This window comes from Neopelma chrysocephalum, unplaced genomic scaffold, assembly GCF_003984885.1.
Source record: "Neopelma chrysocephalum unplaced genomic scaffold, ASM398488v2 Primary Assembly neopelma1_26, whole genome shotgun sequence".
NCBI lineage: Eukaryota > Metazoa > Chordata > Aves > Passeriformes > Pipridae > Neopelma > Neopelma chrysocephalum.
Window position 1 is genome coordinate 22,337,337 of NW_020897695.1, and position 18,201 is coordinate 22,355,537.

The 18,201-nt window shown below is 36.9% G+C and overlaps 1 protein-coding gene across 6 annotated transcripts in view; it reads right to left on the reverse strand.

Moving 5' to 3' along the window:
* The window catches only part of POU6F2 (POU class 6 homeobox 2), a 359,056-nt gene that overhangs the window by 294,151 nt on the left and 46,704 nt on the right, over nucleotides 1-18,201 (reverse strand). For 2 of the 6 annotated variants that reach the window (XM_027675876.1, XM_027675875.1), the window contains exon 1: nucleotides 17,314-17,715. The exons of the other annotated variants lie outside the window; for them this stretch is intronic. In XM_027675876.1, the coding sequence (XP_027531677.1) occupies nucleotides 17,314-17,418 (105 nt within the window). In that variant the 5' untranslated portion in view covers nucleotides 17,419-17,715. Of the gene's footprint in view, nucleotides 1-17,313; nucleotides 17,716-18,201 lie in introns of those variants that run through there. 6 annotated transcript variants of the gene reach the window in all.

The window sequence follows — 18,201 nt, forward strand, 5'->3', positions numbered from 1 at the left end:
TCAGATTTTGGCATATAATTTTTAAAATTACTATATCAGAGCAGTTATATGCCATATGAGAAATTAAGCATCAGGAGACACGCAGGCACCCATTTAAAAGTCTAACCAGGAGGAAGAAACTTACAGACTGACAATTACAAGATTGATAAAACATGCAAGTACATCTGGAAAACTGAACATTCTTTAGGAGTTTCCTTAAATCATGTAGACAGAGATGTGTTAGGCACAAAGTTACAAAGTACAACATCCCTCCAGGTATTGAAACATTTTGCAGTTTTATGTTCGTCTCCAAATCTAAGAATTTAAAAATTAAGTATCTCATTTATGAGATACTTGTAATTATTTAAATTAAGGAAATGCTTGTAACAATTTAAAATCCTTTCAGGTAACATTAACTCTACATTAATTCCTAAAAATTGGGATGTGTTATTCCCATTCATACAGCAACAATCTACTTATCAGATCAAAATGACTAACTTCTGAGGAGAAATTAAAAACACCAAAATGTGTTGAATCTGATCTTGAAAAGAAGTATTTTTCTCTTCAGAGGAACTGAATCAACATATAAGGTCCAATTATGTTATGCTTAATTAAGGCTTGTAAGCATCCTGAAGTCTGTGTGTCTGTCTGGAAACATATACAGCCACCACCTTATATGAACGCACATTGAGAGAATGGCCTGAAGTTACGTCAGGGGAGGTTTAGTTTGGATACCAGAAGAAGGTTCTTCACCCAGAAGGTGGTTGGGCATTGAAACAGGCTCCCCAGGGAAGTGGTCACAGCATGAAGTCTGACAGAGTTCAAGGCTTTGGATCAGGCACCTGGTGTGACTCTTGGGGTTGGTCCTGTGCAGGGCTCAGAGTTGGACTCGATCCTTGTGGGTCCCTTCCAACTCCGGCATATTCTGTGATTGTGTGATTCTGTGATATCTTTTGGATTGTGTAAGTTGTATAACAGAAACAGATAAACAGAAGTAAATCTCTTGGATGTTCAGTAGAAATGAATACATCACTTGTGCATATTCCTATATAATATTTATGTATAAGCTAATAGATGACATTTGGACAACTCAGCATTAACTGCAAAGGTATATTCAAGTTGATAAGGACACTTGCCTACCTTCAGCCCAGGGAGCAGGAAGAGAAGACTACTGTGGAAAATTCCCACATGGACCTCATTTACCCATTCAGAGGTCAGGCCATAATCTAGCAAAGGACTGCAGCACACTCTGAGCTTTAAAGGTATAACTGACTTCAGCGGGGCTTTTCCCATTACAAGAAGGGCTCAAAAATATTGTGACTAGAACATTATTGAATCAGATTCATTTGAGCCTGACAGTATATAATTTGAAGAGTGCTGCCATAGTAGTTTTTAAATATCAGAGGGTTCTAATGTACACATTCCGAGAAAATGTGTGTAGTGATACTAAAATATTACATAAAACATAAAAATGTTGTATTGAATATTGCCACAAATGAGATATTTAATTAACAAATGTCTTGTTTTGAAAGTTCTTGTCACTACTGAAGCAGTGAATGGTTCCAGTAAAATGTAGGTACTGCCAGAAAGCAAAAGGGAGCAATTAATAAAGTTTAGTCCTTGGAAGATGGGGTTCTTTAAACCACTGAGAATGAGCATTTAGGTTTTGGAGCAGTTGGGGTTTTTTAACTTCCTTCACAGTACCTGGGGTATTAGTCAATACCTATCTTTGGGAAGTTAGAATTTTTTCCTTAATCTTTGTTCATCAAGATCATCCACAGCAGATTTGGAATTGTTCTATCTTCAGCACAGATTTTCTATACCTGTAACTACCATAAATTCTCCAAGTAATATCAGTTAATGAAAAAATCCCTGTTGGCTTCAATAAAGCCAGGATTTTCGTTCTTTTTCTACACACATTTGTAAAACAAGTGTAATAGATTTTGAGCCTGACAATACAGTAAAGTTGGATAATTACCCTGTGTTTTATTTAAACAAGTACGCTTCCATTATGGCATTCCTTATGTGGTAAGATAGGGTTTTCTGCTTCTAATTCTCTGCAGTCAATTCATACTTGCTAAGAGCTTAAACATTATTTCTATCAAGCTAAAAACAAGAGAGTTTTAGAATGTGGGAGGACTCAGGTAAACAAAAACAGTCCCGCATTAGCAAAGAAATTTTCTCAACTTCAGAGGCAGGACCCTGCTAAAATAGTGATTATTTCTTTACCTCAGGACATGTTCAAAGCACATTGAATCTTGCCGCAAACTTCAACAGATTTTTGGATTAGGCCCTAATTAGTAATTACACTTGGTCTGACTGTGATCACTGTCTCGTGATAAAGGTTTGTTTAGCAATATTGATAATGGCATGTTATCAACAGAATCAGAAGGTTCTGTATTAAAGTCAATGGGACAATAGCATTTTATATTCTAGCTCTTTCTCCTTTGGTACCGGACTGAAGTGGACTGTTTTATCAGGTTGAGCTAGAAAACAGCAAATAGAGAATGAATGAATGCTTATTATGAACTATGAAGTGAGCCCAGTACCCCTGAACTCCATCTACTGATGCTGTTACTCACCCAAAGCGGAGCTGCAATACTGGGAAAACACTTGAAAGAGGACAATCTTGTGGATTGGAAAGCGTATCTGGTAGAAACACAGGAGTAAGGAAGAGGACAAGGGTTTCAGAAGCTAAACACTACCCCATCTTTCTAAGCACATTAACATCTGTGATCTATTCTCTAAATGAGAAACACAGTGAAAAAGCAGCCTGTACATGTGCATCTACAGAGCTATGTTTTATCACCTTTTGGCCTATCAGAGGACAGTGGAAATCTTCCACAAAGCACTGCTGATATCCTGTCCAAGCTTCCCACTGGAATTGTTGCGATCCTTCAGACTCTACTGGCAACACATTCTTTACTTCTGCATACACACTGCCATGTAAAATTGCTAGGCTCATATATGTATTTTTCCATTTAATCTTACAGGTAAGTGAAGGACTCAGAAGCAGAAGACGGCTGCATTGTAAAACACTTCAGAATACATAATTACATTAAAGAGAGATTCATAGAATCATAGAATATGCTGAGTTGGAAGGACCCAACAAGATCATCAAGCCCAACTCCTGGCCCTGCACAGGACACCTCAAAAATCACACCGTGTGCCTGAGAGCATTGTCCAAATGCTTCATGAACTCCGGCAAGCTTGGTGCTGTGACCACTTCCCTGGGAAGCCTGTTCCAGTGCTCAATCACCCTCTGGGTGAAGAACCTTTTCCGGATATCTAACCTAAACGTCCCCTGACACAGCTTCATGCTGTTCCCTCAAGTCCTATCTCTGGTCATGAAAGTGAAGAGATCAGTGCCTGCCCCTCCACTTCCCCTTGTGAGGCTGTTGAAGACTGCAGTGAGGTCCGTCCTTCAGCCTCTAAGCTGAACAGACCAAGTGACCTCTGCCGCTCCTCATACGGTTTCCCCTCCAGACCCTTCACTATCCTCATGGCCCTCCTTTGGATGTTCTCTAATAGCTTAGTGTCCTTTTTATATTGCGGGGCCCAAAACTGCACACACTATTCAAGGTGAGGCCACACCAGTGCAGACACACTGATATAATATTATTCAAGCATAAAGCACTTTGAAGTTCTCTACAAGTGGAGAGCAAAAAAGCAGTGGTAGTGAATGGTAATTGCAGTAAACCCAACATATTTTCTGTTGAGAAGAAAGCCTGTTAGCAATACCGTAATACAATACTTGATGCAGCACAGCAAAAGACAAATTCTCAAAATCATTCAGTTTTTGCCTGACTGTGATTCTGTTTAGCCTAACAGGAATTTTGCAAGTGGTAGTTTGAAAGCTGAGGTTTGAGGATGAAACTAGCTTTCTCATCTTTGCAACTTAAATGTCAAAACCTTCATCAGGCTGTTGGAAAAAGAACCCAATATGAAAAAGATTAAACCCATACCCTTGCATGCACTGGCAGAATAATTATTTCTTTGTTCCTCCTTTTAAAAACAGCTTTCAAAGCTCTCTAATAATGTCCTATTTTTTCATCTTTCATGTATCTTTCCTCTTTGAAGCAAAGTTTTCCACCTATCAAAAAATGGTTGGTTTGTTGGAGGTTTTTTTCAGCCTTTAAACAACAATCCATGGAAAAGTCAGACACTACCAAAACTAAGAAAAATGAACAGCACACTTTTTCCAAAGTTGAACTACATGCAGAATCACAGAATCATTAGGGTTGGAAGGTGATGCCAAGATTTTGCCCCCAAAAAGGCACGAAAAAAAGAAACTGCTTAGAGACAGAGTTTGTAGCCTTTAAGCAGGAGGTACTTTATTTCGCGGGCCTCCGGAGCGCCCGGGGAACGGTCAAGTCATCCTGGAAGAACCGCTCCACCTTATCAATAAAGGAATAGGTTTATATATGATTTTTACAAGTGATTACAACATTTCTGCATGTATATTCATAGAATTGCAACATACATTATCAATATTCATAACAGGTGGAGTTTAGGCGGAGTTAGAGGTGTGGTCTTCAATTTGGGGAGAATCTGGGAGGGAGTTCCGGCCTTCGGTCTTGGGGAATCCCCCTGCCCGCCTCCCATCATCATCATGAACTTTGTGAACTTTCTTACTTTGGCTGACTTTCTAGTGCATCTGGCAAGAGTTTCTGATGATTTTGCAGGGATACCCAGATCTTGGCTCATCTTCCTTCTTTATCAGGGTGTTCTTCTGAGTACATGAATTTCTGTTCTGCTGTACCAGTATGTTCTGCATACTTTAATGAATTATTGCCTCTAATATTTCTAAGACTAAGTTTTTCTGCTCTTGCTTATACTTATATTCTGAATTTAACTCTCTACTGTTCATATAGTTATATTTGCTTTCTGGGCCTTGTCTGGCTTCAAAGGGACCTTTGGAGATCATCTAGTCCAACTGTCTGCCAAGGCAGGTTACACAGGAATGCATCCAGGTGGGTTTTCAATGCCTCCAGAAAGGGAGACTCCATGACCTCCCAGGGCAGCCTGTTCCAGTGCTCTGTCAGAGTCAATGTAAAGAAATTCTTCCTCATGTTGAGATGGAACTTCTTGCATTTTAGTTTATGGCCATTACTCCTTGTCCTGTCACTAGGCACAATGGAAAAGAGTCTGGTACCATCCTCTTGACACCCACTTTTGAGATATTTATACGCATCAGGCCCAGCTTCCTCAGTCTCTCCTCATAAGAGAGATGCTCCAGACCCCTAATCATCTTTATGGCCCTCCTCTGGACCCTCTCCAGTAGCTCCTTCTTTCTTGTACTGAGGAGCTCAGAACTGGACACAGCACTCCAGATGTGGCCTCACTAAGGATGAGTAGAGGGGGATGATCACCTCCCTCAACCTGCTGGCCATACTCTTTTCACACTCTTACAAGCTGGAGAAGAGGCTATATCTTTTTCATGGATCTCTGATCTGTATTTCATAACTCTGATTTAGGAAGCAACTCAGAAAGAAATCATAATCTTTTAACCTTGGTTACCCAAATGTTTCCTGACGTGGGACTACAGCATAAAGTGACTCAGTGATACACATACATACCCCAGATTTCAATGTGAGCTTTCCCATGAAATCCATTCTTATGAGATCATTTGTGAGGGGGAAAAAAGTATTATTTTAGTAAAACTTAATAAAATAATACTTCTTGTTCTCTAGTTTGAATGGGAGAAATGAAAACATGAAAAGGGAGGTTAAAATATATACTTTATCCTCGCTTTTTTCTCCTATGCTTATGCTGGAGACAGCTGCAGATGCAGCGAGTGTCCAAGGTGGCACTTACAAAGCTGAAGCTGATCCAACGCAGAAAGGTACTGACCAAGAAACAAACTGTCTTTTAGAAAAGCGATTTCAAAAAAAGTCATTAAATCACCTTGAGGGAGGGATTGACTCCACAGCGAGCAACACCTCTGCTAACAGAACAGCTCTGAATGTAAGTCACTTTTAGAGGCAGCTTCATAGATTTGTTCTTGGTTTGTAACCTTTATCTGAAACATTGTGGGCCCCAATTTGCCACCAGATAATGTGGCCAATCTCCTTTCAGTTAAGGAATAAAAATAGAATTAAGAGGATTAAGATTAATGGTGGAACTGCTAAAAGTTTTGCAAAGAACCGATGCAGAACAGGAAGGTGACAGGACTGAGCCCTGGTTTTAAACTTGTCTCAGTTCTTGCTGCACCACTACCACAATAAATAGCACAAAAACACTGTGGAATTGGTGCTGCCGGAGTTTTTCAGGAAGCACTTAGACAAATACCTGTTAGATGTGATTCAGATAAGCTGATTCTGTCTATGTGCAGATGACTTTCTGAGGTTCCTTTCACAGCTTTATTTTCTTTGAATCTTTAGGACTAGTAGCTGTTTAGAGTTGCCAAGTAAACATGTGCCAACTACATTTCTCAGAGGCTTGGAATATAATCAAGAATGGGTGGCTTGTCACAGGATACACAAAGACACATCTCAAGCACAATGCTCCTACTTGTCATCAAATTCAGAGTTTTGCCCTAATTATGATGTATTTCTAAAATGGGTAAAACTACCCCATATTTTCCAAACTTCCTTGGAAACCACTGAAGTATTTTAGCTCAAATTGCCTTCAAAAGTACTCAGGAAGAGTTAACCAACCAGGTGGAAACACTAAGAGCAGCAGCAGCAAAGGTCTTAAAAGAGGAAATACTGGGCTACTTCAATTATAGAAGGTTCTACAAGCCCTGCCAATAATTTTCCCTTAGGCTCTCACAAAATGGGGAAGCAAAGAAAGAAATATCTCACAGCTTCACAGAATCCCTTAAGCCTCCTACATTCCCATTTAAGAGGGATTATGAAATCAAATGGAGTAGGAAGCTTCCCAAAATTTCAAAGAAAACTCTTGGGTCAACCTTCAAATTGCTATTTTAATATTTTTTCCCGTGTCTGACTAAATTTTTAAGATATTCCTCATTAGCATAACTGTCATTCTTTGTTTTGCTTTTCTCTCTTTTTTTGCTGTATTTATTCACCCTTTGACTTGGAGTTGAAGAACTCAACTGGCAATATAAAGTATAGAAAGAGAGAATTTAATTGACATTAATTCCTACGAATTTCATTTGTTTTCTTTTTCACTAATCCGGGTATACTAACTGAATAATGCTTTGGAAACATAGATCTTTGATAAATGTCACAGTGAGCAACACTGCAGCACATGGGGTAAAAAAGGAGAAAAGAAAGGGAGAGAAATAGATTAAGCCTTTTGTTTTAAGCATAGTAATTTTAAAACCAAATTGAGAAAGCATCTCTGACTACTCTGGTTTGAGTGGTGCTCACTTACCTTCCTTTCATGTTTTCATTACTGCCAGCAAAGGTATAGATGGAGGCCAATAAAACAGGATTTGGACCTTTCACCTTGTCTGTTAATGGATATCTATTTGTTGCTAAATGAGGTTTATTCCTTCCTCTCTTCCCCAGTCTGATTTCTGCCTATCCCTTTTTCATTTGCATCTGAAAAAAACAGAAATTCCAGTTCATCTATCTGGAACCTATCCCTATTTACATCATGGTGGATTTCTACCATTCATGGAAGTAGAAAAGAACTTTGAAGTACACATAAATAAATTACTCTTACATGTACTTTACAGCTGGTTTGTACTTCCAGATGGTATAAAGAGGTCTCAGTAAAAAGTAGCATCAGGCTACTATCTCCAGGGGCTGAGATTCTCAAAAAGGAAAATAACCAAACATAAATACTAAGAAAATGAAAAAACTAACAGCTATTTTTAATGAAACTTGTCTTTTCAGGAGTCAATTTCAGTCTTGTTTTTCCAGAATTAAGGGAAATAACATGAGCATTTTTACAGTTTGGCTTGCAGGACTGACTGGGGGGAAAAAAAAAATGACCAGGTAGGGTAGAATATAATTAATATCAGTCAGAATGGAGCACACTGGGTTTAATTTTAGTGTCTTCTCCTTTGCTTTCTGTGCCTTCTTTCAGGCTAGCTTGGGAAGCACTAATTAATCAAAAATTGTAAACTACAGTAGTAAATTGGCTCATGTAAGGGCTTCTGAATCTGATGGAACAAGCTTAAAGGCTGCTGGTGATCGTGTTTGTCCAAATGTAACTCTGTTTAGATTCAGATTTACTTCTGATGAATCCTGGTAAACATCAGATTGAAAAGAGACCCCAAGAACACATCCTGAACATGTTAAACATCTGTTTGAAGTTTAGTGTGCTTTTATATTCTTAGGGAAATAAGAGGCTACTTTGCAGCTTTTCTTTTTTAATTCAGAATGTAACTGAAATTCACCTACATCCCCTAGTGTTTGTTGTATGAGAAATGAATGATATCATGAGACCAATGAGGCAAAAAAATTCGCAACACACTGGCAGATTAAAAGCACAGATCTTTGTATATTTCTTAATTCAATAAAATGCTGTGGTACTTCATGGTCAGAAGGAAATATGCCCTCAGCAGCGTCTGTTTCTTCTGTGTCCTTCATGAGAGTCAAAGGGTATTTTACAATCCAATCCAATGCTGGATATAACCTTTTAAATAAATAAACCGTGGTTTAAGGATTTAGAAAGCACTGGATCAAAGAATGTAATCTTTGAGATCTAATAACTACAGTGATGGGTCTAGCATAAGAACATGAGCAGAATAGAACAAAGGTTTGCTGAATATCCACAGTGCCTCTTGGGTTAAAATTCATTACAGAGTCACTCTAAATCCCCAGTTAAGGGGCAACTCTAAATTTCTCTTCTTGCTAAAATCCAACACAAACTTAAAAAATAAATAAAACCCAATGCATTTAGGGGAAGAAACTCCAATCTTCAGCATGTTTTTTGTTGTTTGATTATTCAAAATCCAGGTCTTATTTTCCAAACACCTGCCAATTTCAAGTGCAGCTTTCAGTTTTTTGGCTACACACCCCAAAACACAAACACACACACATACTCAGACGTCTACTCTCCAGGATTAACTGAGTGGAAGTGGACAACTGCCTTTTTTTTTTTCTAGCTGTACATGTCTATATCCCATTGAAACTAGGGGAGATAAAAGTCTTTAGCGTTACATTGTCTAATGCACAATAGCATGTTCATGTGAGCTTTCCCAATAAGTTGTGGGGATACTTGTGGATGTGCTCAAATGGTCCCATGATTACCCTTTAAATAAGCAATATCACTAAACCAAACAAACAGATAATTGTGTTCAGAGCTATTGCAAGCCCTTAATATGCTGTTTAGAGTAGTCCAGTTTGTCTTCTGTGAGGCTTTGAAATTGTAAGCTTTGCTCACCAAGTGGCACATCCAAGGTTTTCTTGCCTACTTTGATGAGCAGTTGGAGCAGGTGGTGAATACTGCACCTAGACTGATGGACAAATCTTATCTTTTTTTATTTCTCACCATGGGCATTACAACACGCAAGCCATCACTTCTGTCTACTATTCAACTAGCATCTTGTCAAATCTGGCTGCAAGATTAAGCTTCCCCCAATTCTGAATTCAATATTGCAACCCTAAGGACATAAGAATCAAGCTGGAACATTCTGGGTTTTGGGATTGTTTTTTCCTCTCTTAATGGACGAAATTGTTTCTGCTCGAAGATCACTATTTGCCCAGAATATAATGATAAATCATCATGACTGACGCTAAGCTAAATGAGTTTGATGCTTTCTGCTTTATTCTTCCACATTAGAAACCACTTTTACATTTGCCACAACTTTCAACTTCTGCTCCAAAATACTAGGATCTTCTCATATGCAGATATTATTTTTGCTTTGTACAATCCATTTGAAGAATGCAAAGCACATTTTGTACACAGAAAGGGATGGGTGCAGTGAAGGGAAGGTAAGACTTAATGACCTGGAATCCTGCGATAGCTGGTTTTTCTCCTAGAGCAGCATAATTCTTCTTTATTCCAGATTATTTTATTTCACTCCAACAGAGTCCTGCCTAACAAAGCTGGGGGGAAGTCTAGGATTCTGGAAGTATTCAGCACTTGGCAGCATTTGGTTCTAGTACCACCAGTTATAGCCATCATGACAGCATCTCAGAAATACCAGACTTAACCGCTGTCAGAATTACTTACATCTGTAAGTCAGCCCTTTTTTTTATTATTATTATTTTTAAAGGTGGATTTGTTACAATCAGGCACAGTTCTCCATTGTCATAATTAAAAAAAACCAAAATAATCACAGCCTTTATTGTGATATGCTGTGAAAAATGAAAGCTGATGCTAGTTTGCCATTGATGGGAGACAATGAAACAAGGACATGAAACAAGGATATGAAACATTCTAGTCTTTAATATTGTTGCTTCAGTCTTAGTCTATGCTGCAAATTTATATTTAGCCATTAATTTTCTCCAAAAAAAGATAACTTCCAGAAACAGGCTAAAGCTGTCACCTTTTTATTCTGGTAAAACTTCATTGCACTTGAAACATGAGAAAAGCTCAAGTAAAAACTGGGTTAGAGCTCCAGAAGTTGGCTCAGCAAGTGGAAAAGCAGTTAGAGATGTAAACAGTTTAGTGGAAAGTACAACATTCTGATACAGAAGTATCACTTACGTCCAACAGCAACTGTTGTGTAATACTGTTAAAATGACTTTCACTAAAATGTTTGCAAAAACCTCATGCTCTGTTATTTTCTATTTCTTGAAACTAGTTTCCATAGCAGGGGATGGCTAAAAAAACACTTTTGTCTTTTACCATTGCCCCCATAATATTTCCCTTTTGGAAGTGCCATTACACAGCTGGATTGTGTCTTCTAAACACACATGAATCTGAGATCCTTGAAAATGCTAGAAACTTATAAAATAAAAATTACTTTATGGAATCAGTGACTGAAATAGAATGCAATTCCATTTTAACATAGTTTTGGTTTTTTGTCCTTTTGCTTCAGGTCCTATTTCCCTTTACAATGCCCTTCCCCATTTGTGGGTTCAGAGCTCTCTCAAGTGTGATTTTGCAGCACTGCTTATCAACTTATTGGATTTCTTTTACGGTAAGGTGGCACAGGAAAGCCCACCAAGACAAGACATATGTGTTTTGACAAGAACAGCTATAAGAGTCCTACCCTGTAAATCCTCATTCACATATAAAAGATTGTTTGGAATAAAGATTTTTGCATTCCCTGTCTCTCTACTCACCCTTTTTTTATTAAACTTTTTCCCACTACCAATTTTAGGAATGGCTAGAAATTTAGAACAGTCTCTTGATCTTCAAAATTTTCTTTTGATCTAACAGTTAGATAAAGTTGTACTATGGAATAGCACTACCAGTGAACAGAGAATTAGCAGCAAATATCAACAACTAATATTTCTCTTTTGAAGAGGAAGTACTACCCATCACAACAGTTTCAAAGCCAATGTTAAAACAAAACCCCTGAAGCTATAGTCTGTTTACCTGTAGCCCTGATATCCTCAAAAAGTAAAAGTGTTCATGACCCTTGAGTTACTATCTTTAATCCTAATAATCAGTTCTAATTGTAAATCAGTTTGCATAACAATTATTTAGCTAGCATTTAAGCCAGACTTTGTTATATTTATCAGCAATAGCAGTAACTCAGTAGGCAAGTTGGACCAGATCCTGAAAAGTGTTATAAACACAAGGAATCCCATTGAATTCAGTATCATACTGTTCACTTGAAGATTTAGCAAATGCAGACTTCTTTTATGGGCTTAAGTGATTTGCTGACCACCTTTGAAGTACACACGTAAGTCTAGTTAAGTTTAGTGATAGACAAACACGCATATATTCTAAACGGCGTGATCTCAGGTTCTTCCTGCCATTTTTACAATTTCAGAGTAAAAAACTGCATTACAAACAAATGCTGCTGAATTATGCAAATCACAGGAAAAAAAAATATTTTGCCATGTCCTAATCTAATGTTGAAAGTGCTGTATACAATTTCTCTTCGGTTGTCCTTTTATTTTCTTCCATTTGAGTTGCAGTTCAGATCAGAGAAGAAAAATAAAAGTCTTGTTACAGCTACAGGTCAGTGCAAGATAAGAGGCTCAGCACAGTCACTTGTATGTACTGTACATACAAAAATGGCCCAGATTGATATTTAGTTTATCAGTCTAGAATCTAGGAAACATAACAGAGGTACTCAAATGTAAATGCATTGCCAAAAGGTAATAATCTACATCACTGGAGCAGTGTCACTTGCCCAGCAATTTAAAGGTCATCTGACATACCTTATTTTTTCTTACAATTAGAATATAGTGAATATACATCGAGCGTACATCACAGCTTTTTTAAAAATTAGACCTCTAGATTGGCCTGGCTCACAAGCTAGCAGATGAGACGGCAGAGTAGTACAGAACAGAAAAGAATAAAGAAATTCCATAAGAAAAAAATTATTAAAGATGTTTTTAGAAGGTTGATTTCAATTAAACCTCAATTTTGGTGTGAAAAGAAGAAAAATCTTTTTAAGCATGAATCAGAATGAAAAAAAATCCATCTTTTCTCTTGTAAAAACAGAAGTCAACAGAAAAATGCATTCTTTTGCTGGAATCTAGGCCTAGGACCAAAGAATTTACATATATTAAATTAACGAGATCCAAACTTCTGTACAACAAATATTTATACTGTAAAATATTTCAGCCACATTCCTGCATATCCTTACAATAATAATTCTTAGGGATACAGTATTCTAGAGAGTGTATACAACAGCAGGTTTCTGCAAAGATGGAATGCTTCATTATCAGAGTACCAGCTTCTTCATAAATATTAAAAAGTACATTTTTGAAGTTTTTCAAACATAATTCTTATTGTTTCATTGTCTCTCTACTACTGAAAACAGCAGCCAGTGCGTACCTGTCCAGAAATATCTCTTTCACAGTCCTGAACTGCAGAAAACCACTGCTGGTGACTGTAAAGGACAACAATGTCTGTGCTGGACATACACTAAGCAGACAAGGGGACAAGTAATCTGACCTTACTTATGCAAGTAGTCATGCTTACAGTGATGGGTCTAATTCTTGCTAGAAAGAAGGGGATTTGTCCCAAACTGCAGACAAAAGGACACAATTCCCTGGTGTCTTATAAAAGTGGGTCTTAAATTTACGTGTAAGATGGTTCTTTTGTTTGTATATGTTATAGGCAATTCTTTATATTTAGATTAAAGATTGAAACAGGTATTCCAAGAGAAAAAGTCCTCTACTACTACAAGAAAAATCACTTAGAGTTTGCTCAAGACAAACTAACATTATAGATGTGATCTTCATTTGGTAAAAATTAAACTCCTGTATACGTATTAATCTGCTTTATAAAATAATACTGACAACAGATCAAACTTCTGAAAAATGACCCATGAGTTATAGAAAGGAAGGGCTTCTCTGAAACACTATCCCCCTGCTCTATTGTTGATAATCATTGGGAAGAACACAAAACAAAATTTTAAAAAAAGACAACAGACTGAAACAGAATAGAAAGATCCACATTGGTTGCAGCAACATATCAGTTTCACAAACTGGGCTTCAGACCAGAACTCTCTATGGGAAAAGACACGTTTACCTTTGCATAAATAGTGCTTACTACTGGTGAGATCATATGGAGGATACCACTGAAATACAGAAAATAAACACACTTAACTTATAGAAAGAGAACTCAAACATAGCAATAATAACTGCAAACAGATGCTTATTTGAAGAAAAATGTTACCTAATTTTCTTCCTCTCAATATACAGAGATCTAATTTAAGCTGCCCCCCTCCCCTTCCCGTTTTACTATATTTGCAAGAACCAGTGAACACAGAAATGTGCAGCCAGCCTGGGCCCTCAGGCCGGTGGATCAAGATGGCAGGCTGGCCTGGGCTCCCCCAGGGATAGCAGAGCCAGAAGGGTGATTGGACACAGTGACCTGTCTGCATGAGATGAGACAAAAACAAGAGGGCTGTAATGCTGATGAACTAACCTGTCACTCACAAGCTCAGGTCTGAAAAAAAAAAAAAGAAAAAAGAAAATACGAAGGGAAAAAAAAAAGAAAAAAAAAAGATGGAGAGGAAAAAAAAAGGAGAGAAATGTATAGGACAGGTTTTAGAAACCATATAAGGTGGAGAAATTACAGCATAATTGGAATAATTAGATGACACATTTAATTACCTGTTCATTCAGATATATAAGGAATATGGCATAAAAATCCAACCAATAGTTTTTATAAGATTAAAACACAATTGAAGAAATAATGGGTATTATCGTTCAGCGTGCAAGGAAGGATGCTACAGACTATTGCTGGCAGGAATCAGGGTTTCATGCCAAATACTCCAGTTATGAATCAAAATCACAATGAGCAATGAGCTTCTAGATCTTGACACACTAGGCAAGGAGGTTGTTCTTCAGAGTAGTTGGCTGTTTTATTGCTTGCTTGGGGGAGAAAAATCCAGAGGGAAGGCTCACAAGCAATTCTGCACCCTGTGTCCAGTACACCCAGGTGATAGGTAATGGTCAGGATTGTAGCACTCTGCCCACCATCGACATCACCAGTGGGAGCCACTGTGGACACTGGTGCTTAGAGACAGACAAAATCCAGATTTTTTTTAAAAAAGTGGAAAATGCATTTAATGATGAACAAGTACTTGGTGTTGAAAATACCTTTAAATCAGTGTGTTCCTGCTATTACATTCATGTCATACACAGACTAGTGTTTGAACTACAAATAACTGCTAGTGTTTCAGATCTCCATTGCATCAGGGTTATATATGTATAGTTTGGATTTTTAATTAGGCAACTTCACACTCCATTAGCAGTAAACAAGACTGAATTTAAAGCTACACCTCCAAGATTAGTAAAAAAAAAATTGTTCTCATGGCTGAAGAAAAACACAATTCTGAAATAAAAAGGCAAAATGATAAACATTTATTTAAGTTTTTGTTTTTGGAGGTTTGAAAGTTAACAAAGACTTTTAAGAACTTTTTCTAGAAGCATCAGGAAATAAAGGTCTCTTCTGAAAATATGTAACAACCAAATATGCAAATATTTATTATTTATCAATACTAAATATAGACTTACAGTGTGGAAATATTTTCTGGCATAAGGTTTGCCTTTTGATAGTTATTTTCTCGGAAATTTCATAGAGAAAAGTCTATTTCTATTTTCAGTAACGTATGGTAATTATACTGATTGCTCTGAGGTTCCAAAGTTTTAACTAACTCTTTTATTATACAACTAGAAAATATATAATTTTTTATCAGAAAAAAAATTAAACTTTTTGTTCTATCTTAATAACCTAATAACAACTGAACACTAGACAATTAATCAAAAACAAAAACATACTTGAAAATTTTGTGAACACACTTGGATGTGCACACTTACACATATGATATGTAAATATGCACACACGGAGATCTAAAAAAAATGTTTGCAACACCTAAGACAGTAAATTTCAGAATAATAATTACAAATTCTGATGTAAACCCCGAAAGAAGTTAGTCACCTAAAATAGCTAAATATATTTTTCTTTGAAGTCCATGCCCTTGTTACTGATTTTAGGAAATGAAATACACTAACACATTATATAAACATTTTTGCAGACAGTCACTGAACTTTTTTTAATTGATGAAATATGGAATGTCACACACAGAAATACACATCCTTCTATCTTTTCCATTCTCAAAACCACTTTCTGAATGCTGGCAAGCTTTCATTATAAAATAGCTAACTTACACTTTCTTATATGCCAAAAGAAAGTTACATTAAAGAGATATTGCTAGCTTTGTGATTTATCAATGTTTCAGCGTACATTTTCTGTCAAGTGTATTTGCTCAAAATCTTAACATTGTATCTGCCTTTGTATCATTAAATATATATCTTTAAGACTGACCAAATAAAACAAAAAGGTAATTAACACACTCTAAAATACATATTTTCACACAATGTAGTACTAGCAAACATGCCCCACTTTTTAGGTATAAGCCAGCCTAATAGAAAGCTCTTAATGTTTGGAGGATTTTTAATAAAAAATGTATCTTCTATTTTTAAAATATTTAAAGCAATAAAAGTCTATGGTAAACATGGTATTACATATTTGACATTTTCCACCCAGAAATGCATTACTGTGTACGATGGTATTAATAAACCATGTGCTTTGAGGGACTTCTGTGCTTTGACATAATTTAGTTGAAAACAGTGTGTAGAATGCATATTTTTCCACCATCGTATCAGCATATAGAAAACAAATACTATGTCATCACCTCAGCAGCATGCATTCACTGTATTGGAAACATATGCAAAAAATGAAAAACTTTTGAGAGTTCAGAAAATTCCCTTTGCCAGAGACTGATTTACAAACCAGTGGTTAATGACAAAGTGTTGAGCACTTAAAATTTTGTTAGAAAAACAAAAACAGGCACCCTCATCTGACTCCAACTGCATTCATAGGAAAACAGCCCTCCCTGTTCATCAGAACAAAATAATTTAATTTCTTTCCCCACTTCAGGTTATTATTTGAAGCAAATGAAAAGACAATGATTCTTCTCTCTTCCAGCTAAAGCTCAAAACAGCATGGTTAAAACACACATATAAAAACTACAGACTTATCAGAAATCACAAAACAGAAAGAGAAGGACTCACTGACCCATTTGGAAGACAAAGACGACAAAACGGAAAAGCTCTAAAAATCAGCTTGTGAGGCCTTTGAGAGATATTCTTCTGGCATTTCATCACAGCAGCCCCAGACCAGTTCACTTCCCTGGATACAGGGAGGGAGAACTAAATAGAGCTGTTTATTAAAGCTGTTGTGCTGGATTGCATTAGGAAGCACGAGCAGACCACCTGGACCTTTCAGATTGTGGCAGTGTTTAATTTGCAGGCTGCCCCTCTGCAGCAGCAAAGACTACTACATTTACCAAGCTCGATCACACATTTCTGGATTAGGAGTAAAAGAAGAAAAAATAAAAAATAATAATAATTTTGAAAAAGCCACAGCCTGTAGTACAGGAAAACAGTCAATATAGAAATAATGAATAGCATTAGAAATAGAAAGCAACTCCCCAGCAAACATAACAGTTTCACTCCTCAGTTCTTCTACTTCAGCACATTTAAACAAAATAAAACAGCAAATTATTAAATACATTGATTTGCCAAAGCTCAGACTAAATTATAAACGGGGTTTATTAGAAGAAAAGCTTGGTAATTTAGGTTTATCTAGTGATTCCCTGGCCAGATTATTGTGGTTCTTTTGCCTTTCTCACTTTCAGTACTACACTCGCTGGTAGCTGAAGATACAGATAGAAAGATGGTACTGTAAATATGAATTATGTGAATCATATGGTTAGACCCTTGTGAAAAAAAAAATAAAAGGGGAGTTGAGAAATGGCTGACTCCATACCTGACCAATTACAGCTTGCATGGTCCCTGTGTCCTGCTGAGCTGAAAGATCGCAATCCATCATATGTAGTCTTTGAAAAGGAGAATGGGGGTTTCTGGCATGCATCTGTCAATCAACTTCTGCACTCACAACCATCACCAAAAGCAAGAGAAAAAAAGTCAAGCTGCTCCACCAAATAGGATGAAACAGTCATGTGACCTTCAGCACACTCACACACATACATACTTCCATGGAACGTATGAATTTTCTGCAGATATGAAATGACATTGACAAATACCCAATACCAAGTAAATAAAGTGAGACAAACAGCTATTCACCAAAGAGAAAACACTTGCTGTAATCTTCAGCCTAAAGATTTAATATATCTAAAAGGTATTTTAAGCCAAGGGTTTTCTTTTGAGCCTAAACTTTTCAGATAAGGTGATATGATTTTATATATGCAGACAGTGGTCAGAACTTTAACCCCTTGTGTTCTCTTGCAGCCTCTATTTTTATTCCCTCCTTTATAGTTCTACTTTATGGCTGTTTGAGTGCTTGATTTATTTTCTTTAAGTTTCTTTTGTGTCAAAGTGAAGTGGATTGTGTTGCCTTCTTCGAATGTGCACAAATTATAAGAACTAGACAGAAGAAAATTGCTAACAGGAGAAAAAGGAGCAGGGGCTGAGAAACCTGTGCCTGTAGTCACAAGCCAAAACATGTCTCACTGCTTTACTCCACAAGAAGTCAAATGTTTTCTTTACTGGAAACATATATCAAAGTATTAGTTTATGTGAGCTGTGATGAGCATTCAAAATATAAAATATTCAGACTATGTAAATCCTACTTACAGAATCCTTTGCATTTTGAAGGTTAGCAGAGTTTTGGTTCATTCACTGCTCCACTGAACTG